This window comes from Chiloscyllium plagiosum, unplaced genomic scaffold, assembly GCF_037043375.1.
Source record: "Chiloscyllium plagiosum isolate Xiang-an unplaced genomic scaffold, Cpla_swu_hap1 HiC_scaffold_9, whole genome shotgun sequence".
Lineage (NCBI taxonomy): Eukaryota > Metazoa > Chordata > Chondrichthyes > Orectolobiformes > Hemiscylliidae > Chiloscyllium > Chiloscyllium plagiosum.
The window spans coordinates 56,220,184-56,238,716 of record NW_028270147.1 but is presented as its reverse complement, the minus strand read 5'-3'; the positions used below and the strand labels follow the sequence as shown (position 1 = coordinate 56,238,716).

General features: G+C 48.3%; 1 protein-coding gene across 3 annotated transcripts; it reads left to right on the top strand.

The window, feature by feature from the left end:
• The first annotated feature begins 1,233 nt into the window (after window positions 1–1,233).
• On the top strand, window positions 1,234–17,899 carry czib (CXXC motif containing zinc binding protein). 3 transcript variants are annotated; one of them, XM_043699317.2, is made up of 8 exons: window positions 1,234–1,280; window positions 1,372–1,455; window positions 9,795–9,851; window positions 10,048–10,129; window positions 13,235–13,266; window positions 13,461–13,538; window positions 17,467–17,532; window positions 17,644–17,899. In XM_043699317.2, exons 1-8 carry the CDS (start codon window positions 1,275–1,277, stop codon window positions 17,719–17,721), a joined length of 483 nt encoding a protein of 160 aa, XP_043555252.1. In that variant the 5' UTR covers window positions 1,234–1,274; the 3' UTR covers window positions 17,722–17,899. The 3 variants fall into 3 exon arrangements, with proteins under 3 accessions (XP_043555252.1, XP_043555255.1, XP_043555253.1); XM_043699320.2 differs by having other exon boundaries at window positions 1,237–1,280; window positions 13,461–13,542; XM_043699318.2 differs by lacking the exon at window positions 9,795–9,851 and having other exon boundaries at window positions 1,260–1,280.
• Window positions 17,900–18,533: the final 634 nt, after the last annotated feature.

Here is an 18,533-nt window from a genome sequence, read left to right as displayed (position 1 = left end):
CCTAGGGTGGGGGAGTACAGAACTAGAGGGCATAGGTTTAGGGTGAGAGGTGAAAGGTATAAAAGAGACCTAAGGGGTGACTTTTTCAAACAGAGAGTGGTACGTGTGTGGAATGAGCTGCCAGAGGAAGTGGTGGAGGCTGGTACAGTTGCAACATTTACAAGGCATTTGGATGGGTATATGAATAGAAAGGGATTGGAGGGATACGGACCAGGTGCTGGAATTGGGTTGGGATATCTGGTCGGCATGGACGAGTTGGACCGAAGGGTCTGTTTCCATGCTGTACATCTCTATGACTCTATAACCAGAACTGCACACAATATTCTATCTGTGGCATTACGAATGTTTTATAAAATTGTGACAATATTTCTTTGCTCTTATATTCAACGCCCTGCCTAACGAAGGCAAGTATCTTGTATGCCTTCTTCACCACCCTGCCTACTTGTGCTGACACCTTCAGGGATCTGAGGACCAAGGTCCCTGTAGTACTCAATACTTACTAGGGACTTACCATTCATTATGTACATTCTTCCCTTTTTAGTCCTCCCAAAATGCATCGCCTTGCACTTATCTGGATTATACAGACAAAGGGATTGTCAATTGTAATCTGGGAAAGAAAAGCGAGATAAGCGATAATGAGGACCATAATTGATGAATATTTGTTAGAAACATATATAATAGTTTGGGTGCAGTTGCACTATCTGGAATATGTAGAGGAACGCATGGAGATGTATGGCTGCCAACCTTCTGGCAGGAGGCTAACAGCAAGATGAAAATTAATTTCAATTTTTCAGTGAAATGAAATTGAATTTAGGTAACCTTGAGAATACACAGAAACAGGCCATTTGGTCCTCTTTGTGCCACGGTCTACATTACCTTTTCACCTTTTATTTTCTGGGAACGGTCCCAGTCCTCCATCCAAAGTAAATTGATTGATACTTTTGACATTATTTATGTTTTCCAGTGTTTAATCTTTTGCAATGCAGGTACAATGTTAATTAGACACAATGTTGCTACTGAAACACAGCCAATAAAAAGAAATATTTAAAAGCTAAGATTTGTGCAATGTAATTTCATTTTTCCCACCAAATTGTTGACAGTTCTTCTGTAATCCAAAGGTGTTAAGTATATTGCAAGCAGGAGTTAACCTGCAGGTATTGTTCAAAGAAGCTTGGTCTCCTCTCCCTGTAATATTGCTGCCCGCTGCAGGGGGCGCAGGTCGTGATTACCTTCGTTACGACAAGCCGTAAATTGATGTGTGTGTCGAGGCCAAGATGGTGGTGAGTGAAATGGACAAGTTTTATTTTGAAAGTAGTTTTAGATCGTTCTCCGATGGGTTCCTGATCCTCATGCTTCACTCACCTGTTGCAGAAATTCGGGCTCCAGTTCAAAGCGACTTTGGAAAATATCAGCAACGTGCGGCCGGAGGGAGAGGATTTCCGCTGGTACCTGAAGGTGGAGTTCATACTCATCAATGTGACAGTGTGTCTGCAACAGGGAGGCTTCTCACTGACTGACACCGCCCCAAACACTGCAGTATACACCCTCCCACGGCCCCTCACACTGCTGTATACACCCTCCCACAGCCCCTCACACTGCTGTATACACCCTCCCACAGCCCCTCACACTGCTGTATACACCCTCCCACAGCCCCTCACACTGCTGTATACACCCTCCCACAGCCCCTCACACTGCTGTATACACCCTCCCATAGCCCCTCACACTGCTGTATACACCCTCCCACGGCCCCTCACACTGCTATATACACCCTCCCACGGCCCCTCACACTGCTGTATACACCCTCCCACGGCCCCTCACACTGCTATATACACCCTCCCACAGCCCCTCACACTGCTATATACACCCTCCCACAGCCCCTCACACTGCTGTATACACCCTCCCACGGCCCCTCACACTGCTGTATACACCCTCCCACAGCCCCTCACACTGCTGTATACACCCTCCCACAGCCCCTCACACTGCTGTATACACCCTCCCACAGCCCCTCACTGCTGTATACACCCACCCACAGCCCCTCTCACTGCTGTATACATCCTCCCACAGCCCCTCACACTGCTGGAAACATCCTCCCACAGCCCCTCACACTGCTATATACACCCTCCCACAGCCCCTCACACTGCTATATACACCCTCCCACGGCCCCTCACACTGCTATATACACCCTCCCACGGCCCCTCACACTGCTGTATACACCCTCCCACAGCCCCTCACACTGCTGTATACACCCTCCCACAGCCCCTCACACTGCTGTATACACCCTACCACAGCCCCTCACACTGCTGTATACACCCTCCCACAGCCCCTCACACTGCTGTATACACCCTCCCACAGCCCCTCAAACTGCTGTATACACCCTCCCACAGCCCCTCACACTGCTGTATACACCCTCCCACAGCCCCTCACACTGCTGTATACACCCTCCCACAGCCCCTCACACTGCTGTATACACCCTCCCACAGCCCCTCACACTGCTGTATACATCCTCCCACAGCCCCTCACACTGCTGGAAACATCCTCCCACAGCCCCTCACACTGCTATATACACCCTCCCACAGCCCCTCACACTGCTGGAAACATCCTCCCACAGCCCCTCACACTGCTATATACACCCTCCCACAGCCCCTCACACTGCTATATACACCCTCCCACGGCCCCTCACACTGCTATATACACCCTCCCACAGCCCCTCACTGCTATATACACCCTCCCACAGCCCCTCACTGCTATATACACCCTCCCACAGCCCCTCACTGCTGTATACACCCTCCCACAGCCCCTCACACTGCTGTATACACCCTCCCACAGCCCCTCACACTGCTGTATACACCCTCCCACAGCCCCTCACACTGCTGTATACATCCTCCCACAGCCCCTCACACTGCTGTATACATCCTCCCACAGCCCCTCACACTGCTGGAAACATCCTCCCACAGCCCCTCACACTGCTGGAAACATCCTCCCACAGCCCCTCACACTGCTGGAAACATCCTCCCACAGCCCCTCACACTGCTGTATACATCCTCCCACAGCACCTCACACTGCTGTATACACCCTCCCACGGCCCCTCACACTGCTGTATACACCCTCCCACAGCCCCTCACACTGCTGTATACACCGTCACACTGCGGTATACACCCTCCCACGGCCCCCCTCACTGCTGTATACACTCTCCCACGGCCCCTCACACTGCTGTATACACTCTCCCACGGCCCCTCACACTGCTGTATACACTCTCCCACGGCCCCTCACACTGCTGTATACACTCTCCCACGGCCCCTCTCACTGCTGTCTACACCGTCCCAATGCTGTATACACCCTCCGACGGCCCCACTCACTGCGGTATACACCCTCCCACGGCCCCGCACACGGCGGTATACACCCTCCCGCAGCCCCTCACACTGCGGTATACACCCTCCCGCAGCCCCTCACACTGCGGTATACACCCTCCCACGGCCCCGCACACTGCGGTATACACCCTCCCACGGCGCCTCACACTGTGGTATACACCCTCCCACGGCGCCTCACACTGCGGTACACTCCCTCCCGCAGCCCCTCACACTGCGGTACACTCCCTCCCGCAGCCCCTCATACTGCGGTACACTCCCTCCCGCAGCCCCTCACACTGCGGTACACTCCCTCCCGCAGCCCCTCACACTGCGGTACACTCCCTCCCGCAGCCCCTCACACTGCGGTACACTCCCTCCCGCAGCCCCTCACACTGCGGTACACTCCCTCCCGCAGCCCCTCACACTGCGGTACACTCCCTCCCGCAGCCCCTCACACTGCGGTACACTCCCTCCCGCAGCCCCTCACACTGCGGTACACTCCCTCCCGCAGCCCCTCACACTGCGGTATACTCCCTCCCGCAGCCCCTCACACTGCTGTATACACCCTCCCATGGCCCCTCTCATGCTGTATACAGCCTCCCACGGCCCCTCTCATGCTGTATACACCCTCACACTGCTGTATACACTCACCCACGGCCCCTCTCACCGCTGTATACACTCTCCCACGGCCCCTCACACCGCTGTATCCACCCTCCCACGGCCCCTCACACTGCTGTATCCACCCTCCCACGGCCCCCCTCAATGCTGTATACACTCTCCCACGGCCCCTCACACTGCTGTATACACTCTCCCACGGCCCCTCACACTGCTGTATACACTCTCCCACGGCCCCTCTCACTGCTGTCTACACCGTCCCAATGCTGTATACACCCTCCCACGGCCCCTCACACTGCTATATACACCCTCCCACGGCCCCTCACACTGCTATATACACCCTCCCACGGCCCCTCACACTGCTATATACACCCTCCCACGGCCCCTCACACTGCTATATACACCCTCCCACGGCCCCTCACACTGCTATATACACCCTCCCACGGCCCCTCACACTGCTATATACACCCTCCCACGGCCCCTCACACGGCCCCTCACACTGCTATATACACCCTCCCACGGCCCCTCACACTGCTATATACACCCTCCCACGGCCCCTCACACTGCTATATACACCCTCCCACGGCCCCTCACACTGCTGTATACACCCTCCCACGGCTCCTCACACTGCTGTATACACCCTCCCACGGCCCCTCACACTGCTGTATACACCCTCCCACGGCCCCTCACACTGCTGTATACACCCTCCCACGGCCCCTCACACTGCTGTATACACCCTCCCACGGCCCCTCACACTGCTATATACACCCTCCCACGGCCCCTCACACTGCTATATACACCCTCCCACGGCCCCTCACACTGCTATATACACCCTCCCACGGCCCCTCACACTGCTATATACACCCTCCCACGGCCCCTCACACGGCCCCTCACACTGCTATATACACCCTCCCACGGCCCCTCACACTGCCCCTCACACTGCTATATACACCCTCCCACGGCCCCTCACACTGCTATATACACCCTCCCACGGCCCCTCACACTGCTGTATACACCCTCCCACGGCCCCTCACACTGCTGTATACACCCTCCCACAGCCCCTCACACTGCTGTATACACCCTCCCACAGCCCCTCACACTGCTGTATACACCCTCCCACAGCCCCTCACACTGCTGTATACACCCTCCCACAGCCCCTCACTGCTGTATACACCCTCCCACAGCCCCTCACACTGCTGTATACATCCTCACACTGCTGTATACATCCTCCCACAGCCCCTCACACTGCTGGAAACATCCTCCCACAGCCCCTCACACTGCTATATAAACCCTCCCACAGCCCCTCACACTGCTATATACACCCTCCCACGGCCCCTCACACTGCTATATACACCCTCCCACGGCCCCTCACACTGCTATATACACCCTCCCACGGCCCCTCACACGGCCCCTCACACTGCTATATACACCCTCCCACGGCCCCTCACACTGCTATATACACCCTCCCACGGCCCCTCACACTGCTATATACACCCTCCCACGGCCCCTCACACTGCTATATACACCCTCCCACGGCCCCTCACACTGCTGTATACACCCTCCCACAGCCCCTCACACTGCTGTATACACCCTCCCACAGCCCCTCACACTGCTGTATACACCCTCCCACAGCCCCTCACTGCTGTATACACCCTCCCACAGCCCCTCACACTGCTGTATACATCCTCACACTGCTGTATACATCCTCCCACAGCCCCTCACACTGCTGGAAACATCCTCCCACAGCCCCTCACACTGCTATATAAACCCTCCCACAGCCCCTCACACTGCTATATACACCCTCCCACGGCCCCTCACACTGCTATATACACCCTCCCACGGCCCCTCACACTGCTATATACACCCTCCCACGGCCCCTCACACTGCTATATACACCCTCCCACAGCCCCTCACTGCTATATACACCCTCCCACAGCCCCTCGCACTGCTGTATACATCCTCCCACAGCCCCTCACACTGCTGGAAACACCCTCCCACGGCCCCTCACACTGCTGTATACACCCTCCCACAGCCCCTCACACTGCTGTATACACCGTCACACTGCGGTATACACCCTCCCACGGCCCCCCTCACTGCTGTATACATTCTCCCACGGCCCCTCACACTGCTGTATACACTCTCCCACGGCCCCTCACACTGCTGTATACACTCTCCCACGGCCCCTCTCACTGCTGTCTACACCGTCCAAATGCTGTATACACCCTCCCACGGCCCCTCACACTGCTGTATACACCCTCCCACGGCCCCTCACACTGCTGTATACACCCTCCCACAGCCCCTCACACTGCTGTATACACCCTCCCACAGCCCCTCACACTGCTGTATACACCCTCCCACAGCCCCTCACACTGCTGTATACATCCTCACACTGCTGTATACATCCTCCCACAGCCCCTCACACTGCTGGAAACATCCTCCCACAGCCCCTCACACTGCTATATACACCCTCCCCCGGCCCCTCACACTGCTATATACACCCTCCCACGGCCCCTCACACTGCTATATACACCCTCCCACGGCCCCTCACTGCTATATACACCCTCCCACAGCCCCTCACTGCTGTATACACCCTCCCACAGCCCCTCACACTGCTGTATACATCCTCCCACAGCCCCTCACACTGCTGTATACATCCTCCCACAGCCCCTCACACTGCTGGAAACATCCTCCCACAGCCCCTCACACTGCTGGAAACATCCTCCCACAGCCCCTCACACTGCTGTATACATCCTCCCACAGCACCTCACACTGCTGTATACACCCTCCCACGGCCCCTCACACTGCTGTATACACCGTCACACTGCGGTATACACCCTCCCACGGCCCCCCTCACTGCTGTATACACTCTCCCACGGCCCCTCACACTGCTGTATACACTCTCCCACGGCCCCTCACACTGCTGTATACACTCTCCCACTGCCCCTCTCACTGCTGTCTACACCGTCCCAATGCTGTATACACCCTCCGACGGCCCCACTCACTGCGGTATACACCCTCCCACGGCCCCGCACAGTGCGGTATACACCCTCCCACGGCCCCGCACACTGCGGTATACACCCTCCCACGGCCCCGCACACTGCGGTATACACCCTCCCGCAGCCCCTCACACTGCGGTATACACCCTCCCGCAGCCCCTCACACTGCGGTATACACCCTCGCACGGCCCCGCACACTGCGGTATACACCCTCCCACGGCGCCTCACACTGCGGTACACTCCCTCCCGCAGCCCCTCACACTGCGGTACACTCCCTCCCGCAGCCCCTCACACTGCGGTACACTCCCTCCCGCAGCCCCTCACACTGCGGTACACTCCCTCCCGCAGCCCCTCACACTGCGGTACACTCCCTCCCGCAGCCCCTCACACTGCGGTACACTCCCTCCCGCAGCCCCTCACACTGCGGTACACTCCCTCCCGCAGCCCCTCACACTGCGGTACACTCCCTCCCGCAGCCCCTCACACTGCGGTACACTCCCTCCCGCAGCCCCTCTCACTGTGGTATACACTCTCCCACGGCCCCTCTCACTGCTGTATACACCCTCCCACGGCCCCGCACACTGCGGTATACACCCTCCCACTGCCCCTCTCACTGCGGTATACACCCTACCACGGCCCCTCTCACTGCTGTCTACACCCTCCCACTGCTGTATACACCCTCCCACGGCCCCGCACACTGCGGTATACACCCTCCCACGGCCCCGCACACTGCGGTATACACCCTCCCACGGCCCCGCACACTGCTGTATACACCCTCCGACGGCCCCTCACACTGCTGTATACACCCTCCGACGGCCCCGCACACTGCGGTATACACCCTCCCACGGTCCCGCACACTGCGGTATACACCCTCCCACGGCCCCGCACACTGCGGTATACACCCTCCCGCGGCCCCTCACACTGCGGTACACACCCTCCCGCAGCCCCTCACACTGCGGTACACTCCCTCCCGCAGCCCCTCACACTGCGGTACACTCCCTCCCTCAGCCCCTCACACTGCGGTACACTCCCTCCCGCAGCCCCTCACACTGCGGTACACTCCCTCCCGCAGCCCCTCACACTTCTTCTCTCACATCCTCCCGCAGCCCCTCACACTGCTCCTCTCACATCCTCCCGCAGCCCCTCACACTGCTCCTCTCACATCCTCCCGCAGCCCCTCACATTGCTCCTCTCACATCCTCCCGCAGCCCCTCACACTGCTCCTCTCACATCCTCCCGCAGCCCCTCACACTGCTCCTCTCACATCCTCCCGCAGCCCCTCACACTGCTCCTCTCACATCCTCCCGCAGCCCCTCACACTGCTCCTCTCACATCCTCCCGCAGCCCCTCACACTGCTCCTCTCACATCCTCCCGCAGCCCCTCACACTGCTCCTCTCACATCCTCCCGCAGCCCCTCACACTGCTCCTCTCACATCCTCCCGCAGCCCCTCACACTGCTCCTCTCACATCCTCCCGCAGCCCCTCAAACTGCTCCTCTCACATCCTCCCGCAGCCCCTCACACTGCTCCTCTCACATCCTCCCGCAGCCCCTCACACTGCTCCTCTCACATCCTCCCGCAGCCCCTCAAACTGCTCCTCTCACATCCTCCCGCAGCCCCTCACACTGCTCCTCTCACATCCTCCCGCAGCCCCTCACACTGCTCCTCTCACATCCTCCCGCAGCCCCTCACACTGCTCCTCTCACATCCTCCCGCAGCCCCTCAAACTGCTCCTCTCACATCCTCCCGCAGCCCCTCACACTGCTCCTCTCACATCCTCCCGCAGCCCCTCACACTGCTCCTCTCACATCCTCCCGCAGCCCCTCACACTGCTCCTCTCACATCCTCCCGCAGCCCCTCACACTGCTCCTCACACTGCTCCTCACACTGCTCCTCTCACATCCTCCCTCAGCCCCTCACACTGCTCCATACACCCTCTCACACTGCTCTAAGCAACCTCCCACAACCCTAAATAACCTCCCACTGTCCTATACAAACCCATACTGCTCTACTCAACCTCCCACAGCCCATCCCATTGTTCTGTACAAACCCATACTGCTGTACTCAAGCTCCCACAGCTCATTACACTGCTGTACACATCAGCCCATTCAACAGCTTAACATGCTGCTCTGCTGAAACGTTCACAATCCATCATATTGCTCTTTTCAATATCCCACAGCTCAAGCTGCTCTACTCATGTTCCACAGCCCATTATACTGCTCTGACCAAACCCGCACAGATTAGTTGCTCTACTCGAGCCTCACAACTCAACACATCACTCTTCACAAACCCAATATTCCACAGACTAACTTGTCTACTCAAATCCTTGTAGATTATCACATATCTACTGAATCCCCCAACCTCCGCCGCACTGCTCAACTTAAAGCTCAGTTGTACATCGTACTGTTCTACTTGTAATTTATCATACTCTACTGAATTCCTCTCATCTCATTATTGTGATTTAGTCTACCGCAAAGCATATCAAACTTGATGTATTAGGTCTGAAATATTATAACTTTATTCTTTCAATATTTACCACCAGACCTACTAGGTATTTGCAATGTTTTCTGTTTATATTTTTGTTTTTTTTATCCTGTTCAGTATTGTATGAAAAGTAAATCTGAACAATCATTTAAAATAATTTCTCAACACTGTTTGTCTCATTACCACTGCAATTCTTGTAGCAAAGTTGTTCCCACAATGGTTTTATTTAAGGACACAAACTTGTCTAAGCATGTCTTAATCCTAAACTACTGAGTGGTGCTAGTTGTGGCTGTAGCATAAACAGTGTCTGACTCACAAACACTTAATTAATTTCTGTATGCTTTTACGTTAGTTGAAATGTCAGAATTGTGGAGAGGTGTCTGATAAATGGCAGTATATCACATTAATGGTGAGTCCTATTTTGTTGTTTTTTTCTTTTACTCTCAATAAAACAATAAATCATGTAGCGCTCCATGTATTTAGTCATTGGACCATGATTGGTCAGCATGCTGTTTTAAAAGTTAAATCCTGATATGATTCTCCCAACCTGCTACATTTAATATTTTTAAAGGTGCCACATAAATGCAAGTTCTTGTTTTGTGCAGAACAGTGCCCCACTCAAAGGTGGGAGAGGAAGTGCCAGTATGATACAGAAGTGCAAGCTGTGTTCAAGAGAGAATTCCATTGGTAGGTGATTTACAGAGGAATCCTAATCTGTTTCAGTGATTAATGTTTTATTACACTGCATTTTTGTAATTTCTTTTCACGTTGTTTAAACCATCCTTTTTAGGAAGAGATTAATTTTAGCAATAGCAACAACTGTACAAGCTGTTAGAGAGTTATGAAGTCATAGAGATGTACAGCACGGAAACAGACCTTTCGGTCCAACTTGTCCATTCCGACCAGATGTCCCAACCCAATCTAGTCCCACCTGTCAACACCTGGCCCATCCCTCCAAACCCTTCCTATTCATAAATCCGTCCAGATGCCTTTTAAATGTTGCAATTGTACAGCCGCAACGTGACCTCCCAACTCCTGTACTTAAAACTCTGCCCACTCAAGGAAAGGATACAAACGCCACCTTCACTGTACTGTCTACCTGCGACTCCACTTTCAAGGAGCTATGAACCTGCACTCCAAGGTCTCTTTGTTCAGCAACACTCTCTAGGACCTTACCATTAAGTGTATAAGCCCTGCTAAAATTTGCTTTCCCAAAATGCAGCACGTCGCATTTATCTGGATTAGATTAGATTACTTACAGTGTGGAAACAGGCCCTTCAGCCAAACAAGTCCACACCGACCCTCCGAAGAGCAACCCACCCAGATCTATTCCCCCACATTTACCCCTTCATCTAAAACTATGGGCAATTTAGCATGGCCAATTCACCTAACCTGCACATCTTCTGCCACTTCTCAGCCCATTTGCCCATCTGATCAAGATCCCGTTGTAATCTGAGGTAACCTTCTTCGCTGTCCACTACACCTCCAATTTTGATGTCATCTGCAAACTTACTAAATCATTAGTAAGCCAGGTGGGTTTTTTCTAAACAACAGTTTCATGGTCATCAGTAGATTCTTAATTCCAGATTTTAGATTATCCAATTCAAATTCCACAATCTGCCCTTGTTGGATTTGAAACTGGGTTCCCAGATCTTTAGCTGAGTTTTTCGATTAATAGTCGAGCAATAATACCACCAGACCATCAGTTCCCCGATCAGAAGCAGTTCTACATGTGGTGACAGTAATAATGTTTTGAAATCATTTGTTTTGCAATGTGAAGTCAGAGTACATGGACAAGCACTGAAACCATTAACAGCGTATAAGATTGTGAAGCTAGATTATTTAAAGTTGCAACCATAATATTTAAATATTTGGCAGCAGCTTGCAGCTAGGGCAGATTTGATGCATTAAACCATTTGATGCATAACAGTGGGTTTAGCCTACCTGTGTTCTGAGTAGTGATCAATAATGCCCCATACTTAACCTCTGAGGGTGGTATGAAGTTCTATCTCTCAAAATCAATGAATTAGTTGTATTGCTACAAGAAATGAAGTGACTTATCAATAGTTTAAAAATGATTTGAGAACAAAATACTAATTTTGATATGATCTTCATAGAAATGTAATAACTGTCAGTTACATATAATCTTTTGCAATGTCTGCTGCAATGTCCAACTATTTTTATATACTCAGTGTTGCTCTACTTAGAATCATGGAGCTGTGCAGCATGGAAACGAACCTTTCGGTCCAACTTGTCCATGCTGACAACATATTCTAAATTAATCTAGTCCCATTAGCCAGTATTTGGCCCATAACCTTCAAATCCCTTCCTACTTATACACCTATCCAGATGCCTTTTAAATGTTGTTATTGTACCAGCCTCCTCCACTTCCTCTGGCAGCTCATTCCATACATGCACCACCCTCTGCGTGTAAACGTTGCTCCTTAGGTTCCTTTTAAATCTTTCCCCTCTCACCTTAAACCTATGCCCTCTAGTTTTGGACTCCCCCACCCCAGGGAAAAGACCTTGTCTATTTACCATATCCATACCCCTCATTGTTTTATAAACCTCTTAAAGTCACCCCTCAGCCTCTGATGCTCAAGGGAAAATAGCCCCAGCCAATTCAGCCTCCCCCTATAGCTGAAACCCTCCAACCCTGGCAGCATCCTTGTAAATCTTTATTGAACCCTTTCAAGTTTCACAACATCCTTCTTATAACAAGGAGACCAGAACTGCATGCAGTATTCCAAAAATGACCTAATCAACCACAACATGACTTCCAAACTCCTAAACTGAATGCACTGACCAATAAAGGCAAGCATATCGATGTCGACGTGGGACCCCACTTTCAGGGAATTATGAACCTGCACTCCAAGGTCTCTTTGTTCAGCAACACACCCTTACCATTAAGTGTATAAGTTCTGCCCTGATTTGTCTTTCCAAACTGTAGCACCTCACATTTATCTAAACCTCTTGTGGAAACAGCAAATACTGTAACAGGATGTCACTGACATCAGTTTTGGAAACATGATGATCTGTCCTCAGCATCCATTTCAGTGGTTGATACTACTTGCTGTTAAAGAGATTTCCTTCATATACACAGTCAGTACTAGCTAAGTGTTTAACACAACTCTAGTCCTTTTCAATATGCTAAAATATTCTGAGACAGAATCAGATTGTTCATAACAACTGTACTATTTCACCCTGATCCAATATATCATGTCCATCATAAAGACTGTTATTTCTACCCTGCATTATCTTCTTTGTCTCAGTGCACTTTGTGTTCAATCGATCATCTATGCTTTTCCACTGGCATTTCTCTCAGTGACATCTAAATTGTATTTATTTGCGAGTTCTCATGAGCATCCTGGCAGTGATGAGCAATAGCGCAGGGCAGAATGATGTTGGGGCCTCACAACTACAATTACTCTGGCAGTCACAATAGCTGCAATCTGACCATCAAGTATGCAGTTTGGTAATTGTTTATTTAACATCTACTGTTGCAGACTCTAGTATTCATCCTTTAGTTGAAGTAAAATATTAATTATTCTGAACAAAAAGCAAAAGCTCCACTAATTCTGTATATTGGCCATTATTTTGTTCAAATATTTGAAGCTACCGAATTATCCAGCAGTTCAGTGCAGACTGATATTTAAAACCAATGTTATAGCTGTTACGGCATGTAGTTGACCTTTTAGCAGTGGTTGATTTGACAGTTTCAACTGTAGTGATTAAAATATTAATGTTATTTGAATGTTAAATCCTTGATATGTGGCTCTGCATTTTTTTTAGATATTCTGAAGGACACAATGAAGCCTTACAATGTAAGTTGCCTTATGAAGTGTTACCTCCTCTGTGCAGTTGTAAACTTGTTTCAAGCAGCAGGTACTTGGTCCGTTCATTCATCTGCAGTGTTCCTGAAAAGAAATCTTATATACCAGTAGAAACAAGCAAATGTATTTATTTACAAAATGATGCTGCAAATGTGTTAATCAGGCTCTATTTCTTTTGTACTAAGGCTGATGACAGTGAAAAGTTTAAAACTATAGTACACTTTGAGTGTCGAGGATTAGAACCAGTGGACTTTCAACCACAAGTAAGTAAGTTACTGATTTGCTAGTTCTAGATTTTGACATTGTCCTGACGTATTCAATTGGGGACATTCCCATGTTACAAACTAATTTTGTTTCTCTTCCCTGCAGTAATTCCACTGCTGGTCTGTTTGCACTAAACTTCTCCTTATCTTGTATAAACCCTCCTTCCATATTCATGGACAAACCCTCACCCACAATCCTTTCATTTCCCATAGCAGGCCTCACTTTCATGAGCTCAGTTACTAACAAGCTCATCTGCAATAACTTCCATGCTTTGCTTACCACCCACATTCTTCCGTGATCTCATAATCTGCAGTTTTTAAATTCTAACTTTGCTGTCACATTTGCCACAATATTTCTGCAGCCATTGTTTTTTTTTTTCACCCACTTCTCACTTCTATCTTTGATACATTTTCCCAGCAAAACTTTACCCTCACTTATTGTGGTCTTTCCCCCTGCAGTGACCCACTCCAAAATGTAAAGATATTTAAAAAGGTGAGATTGTAAATTACAGAAGCACTGATAATGATCTTTATATTTCCCCTGGACTCGGGGGACTTGCTCGATCTATATTAGATTGCAAATCTAATACAGATATTCAAAAAGTGTTGTAAAGATAAGGCCAGTAATTACAGACTAGTCAGTTTAACTTCAGTGGTGTGGACATTATTGAAACAATTATTCAAAATAGTTTATTAGATTTTTTTTAGATTAGATTACTTACAGTGTGGAAACAGGCCTTTCGGCCCAACAAGTCCACACCGACCCGCCGAAGCGCAACCCACCCATACCCCTACATTTACCCCTTACCTAACACTACGGGCAATTTAGCATGGCCAATTCACCTGACCTGCACATCTTTGGACTGTGGGAGGAAACCGGAGCACCCGGAGGAAACCCACGCAGACACGGGGAGAACGTGCAAACTCCACACAGTCAGTCGCCTGAGGCGGGAATTGAACCCAGGTCTCTGGCGCTGTGAGGCAGCAGTGCTAACCACTGTGCCACCGTGCTGCCCTGTGTTTAATTAGACACATGGAAAATGTGGGTAAGTTAGGAAGAATCAGGCAGATTTCTTCAGGAAAATCATATTTAGCTAACTTGAGTTTTTTAAAGAACTAGCAAAGACGGTTGAGGAGAGTAATGCCGTTGATTTGGTGTACAGGAACTTTGAAAAAGCGTTGATACTGTGTTATGTAATCAACTTGTGAGAAATCGTATTACTCAGGAATAAATGCAACAATTGCAATATGGATGCAAATTAGCTGAGGAACAGGAAACAAAGAGCAATGGTTAAAGATGTTTCTCGGGCTGAAGGTTTGTAATGGAGTTCCCCAGGGATCTAGTTTGAACCCCTGCTTTACGTGATTATATATACATGTATTAGATCTTTACATATAGGGGCAATTTCCACACTTCAATCATCCAAAACTTGGAAGCATGATAAATTGTGAGAACAGTGTAGAACTATAAAAGGACATTGACAAATTGGTAGAGTGGGCAGGTAGATGGCAAATGATGTTCAGTACAGAGAAGTATGACGTAAGACATTCTGATAGAAAGAACATGGAGGTAAGATTAAAAGTAAAGGGCATTACCTTAGTGTGCAAGAGTAGAGAAATCTGTTTATATACGTGCACAAATCACTGAAGGTTGAAGAATAGATAGAGCAAGCAGTTAATAAATACACGCTAGCAAAGTCAGCAGGTCTAGCAGCATCTGGAGAGAGGGAAACAGAGTTAATGTTTCAGGTTCAGTATGACTCTTTGAAACTGAGGAGTTAGACTGAACTCCTCCTCTCTCCACAGATTCTGCCAGACCTGCTGAGTATGTTTGTATTTCAGATTTCCAACACCTGAAGTATTTTGATTTCAGTACATGCAGTGTCCTGGGCTTTATTTACAGTGGTATAAAATGCAGGAGCAAGGAGACGGTGCTGAACTCAAATAACATTAGTACAGACCTCAGTTCAAGTATTGTGTACAGTTCTAAGTACTACACTTCAGGAAGTTGTGAATACAATTGGAAGTGTGCAGAATAGGTATACAAGAATGATCCAAGGGATGAGAAATTTCAGTTATGAAGATAGATTGAAGTTCTGACTGTTCTCCTTTCAGATGAGAAGTTTGAGAAGATTTAGAGTCATAGAGATGTACAGCACAGAAACAGACCTTTCAGTCCAACTCATCTATGCTGGCAGATATCCTAACCTAATCTAGTCCCATTTGCCAGCACTTGGCCCATATCCCTCTAAACCCTTCCTATTCACATACCCATCCAAATGCCTTTTAAGTGCTGTATTTGTATCATCCTCCTCCACTTCCTCTGGCAACTCATTCCATATGCGCACCACCCTCTGTGTGAAAAGGTTACCCCTTAGGTCTCTTTTATATCTTTCCCCTCTCCCTAACCTATGCCCTCTAGTTCTGGACTTCCCCCACCCCAGGGATAAGACCTTGTCTATTTATCCTATCCATGCCCCTCATGATCTTTTTTATTGAAGTTTTGAAAGTCATGACGGAGCTGCACAGAGTATAAATGGAGAAACTTTTTTTTTAAATTAAAGGATCGAGAATGAGAGGATGTTGATTTGCAAAAGGTGCAAATGTGATGTGAGCAAAAGCTTTTTCACAGTGAGTATTTAGCAGCTGGAACCCATTGCCAGGAAGTATGGTGAAAGCAGGTTCAATCGAGGCATTCAGGAGTGTATTATATGATAATTTAACTAGAAACAATATTGAGGATTATGAGGGGGAAAAAAAATCAGGAAAATAGCTCTAAGCCATAATGCTAATTCAGAGATCTGGTGCAGACACAGTCGGTCAGGCAGCCTCATTCTGCACCGTAATAATTCTGTGATCTTCACTCCTTTAAGTCTAAGGACCAAAGACTTTGAACTCACCTGTCATGTTTAACCATCTGTTTCTGGATCAATTTGGGCCTTTTTAATTTCAATGCTAAATCTGTATTGAACTTGATTAAATCACACTATGAACTGCATATGGATCTGGTTGCAATATTATAAAGTTTGAGGCACTGGAGAGGGTGCAGATTAGATTCACAATCCTGATAATAGAAATACCTGAGTCGACATAAAAATTGAGAGACTGGGTCTCTTCTCTCAAAATACCGGAGGGGTGAACTTGAAAACTTTTTAAAATATGGAATATTTTGTTGCAAGGCATATTGAGAGAATATTTCCAATCAAGGAAGAACATAATTCAAGACAGTCAGGCTGAGAAAGTCATCAAGAAATCCAATAGACAATTCAAAAATACCTCTGTATCCAGGGTGTTGTGAGAATGTGGAACTCTCCATCACAGGAATGGTATAAACAAGCAGAATAATTTAAAGGGAGTTAAATTAGCAAGTTAGTGTGAAGAGAACAAAGGGTTACATTGATATTGGATGAGGAGGGAGGAGGCTTGAGTGGAGTGTAAATGGATGAATGATCTGTTACATTACATTATATCCTATGTAAGATTTTGATTAGAAATTTTAAAACAACACTTTTGTTTTAGTGACATTTTTTAAAAATCCAATCATTCTCATCCTTTTTTTTGCCTTGTCTGATTTGCCATTATATTAAATATTGTGACTTGCAATGCCTGGTTCAAACTCTATGCTCCTGATTCATGATTCTTTAAATCTGGTTGGTTAAGAGATAGTGACTTGCCCTATTCTCACATACCCTGGATCCCCTGGAGAGAATGCTGCACCAAAATATCTCTCTCGTCACAGAAATTTCCAATGCAAAATTTGTAAGAAAGTTCACAGTCAAGTGCAAATGTAATAAATGGCTGGTGCAATGAAAATGAAAGCTGCATCATTGACGTGGATCATTTGCCCCAGTAAAATAAAAGCTGAAAGTTCAGTTAGTGCAATGAAGTGTTGATCAGCTGCTTACTAAAGTTCATCCTGTGCTTTTAGGCTGGATTTGCTGCAGAAGGGGCAGAGTCTGGAACAAAATTTTGTGAGATTAATCTGCTGGAAAAGGTGAGCTAGCTACACACTCTTCTTTTGGAACTGGATCTGATAAAAAGTAGAAAAGGTATAAATTGGACTTGCTGAACAATTATCTGAAATAACTTGTTTTATCTTGGTTAGGATTGGAATGATTATGATGAGAAAATTCAGGAATCTGTGGGAATCTATGAAGTCACTCATCAGTTTGTTAAAATCTGAACTGGACTCTGACAGACATTTAACAGCTAAGGATTCTCTCATACTCAAATGAACTGAGGCAGAGAAGTAAAAACACCACAATTTCATCTGGCATATACTTACCAGTGAATCAGTTCATCCTCATCTATCAAGTCAAAGTTTAATTATCTTTAATAAAAATTAACACTGGCCAGCTGAATTAGCATTGATGTAGGTTTCGTCATTCCGGTTCACCTATGGAAGATAACTTTTGGTTCACATGTCTGAGCATGCTTCTATCTCCTTAGTGAGGTTACCAGCAGCATGCCTGGATATCAAGTTATAAAGCATTTTTCCAGGAGCTAACACTTGGTTGCTGAAAGATTTATTTGTTAAGATAAATTAGATAATGTACTTTTTCTGTTTTTTTTTGTTCATCCATGAGCCAATCATGTAGACACACAAGACCTGGGCAGTATCCAGGCTTGTGCTGACATGGAGCAAGTATCATTCATGCCACACAAATGTTGAACAATGACCATCTCCAATTAGAGCAATCTAACCACTGCTCCTTGACATTCACTGGTGTTACCATCATTGAAACCTACACTGTCAACCTCCTTGGGGTGACCATTGACCATAAACTGCCACATAAACATAGTGGCTACAAGAGGCTGGGAATACTGTGTGAGTAACTTACCACCTGACTCTCCAAAGCCTGTCTACAAGAGACAAGTCAGAAGTGTGATGGAATACTTTCCACTTGCCTGAATGGGTACAGCTCCAACAACATTCAAGAAGCTTGACACCTTTCCGGACAAAGCAACCTGTTTGACTGGCATCACACTCACTCC

Bases quoted from the DNA above. Each gene is read 5' to 3' on its own strand.
- czib (XM_043699317.2), top strand. The intron at 9,852-10,047 runs GTGAGTCCTATT...TGTTTTGTGCAG, and splicing joins GGCAGTATATCACATTAATG to AACAGTGCCCCACTCAAAGG. The intron at 13,267-13,460 runs GTAAGTTGCCTT...TTTTGTACTAAG, and splicing joins ACACAATGAAGCCTTACAAT to GCTGATGACAGTGAAAAGTT.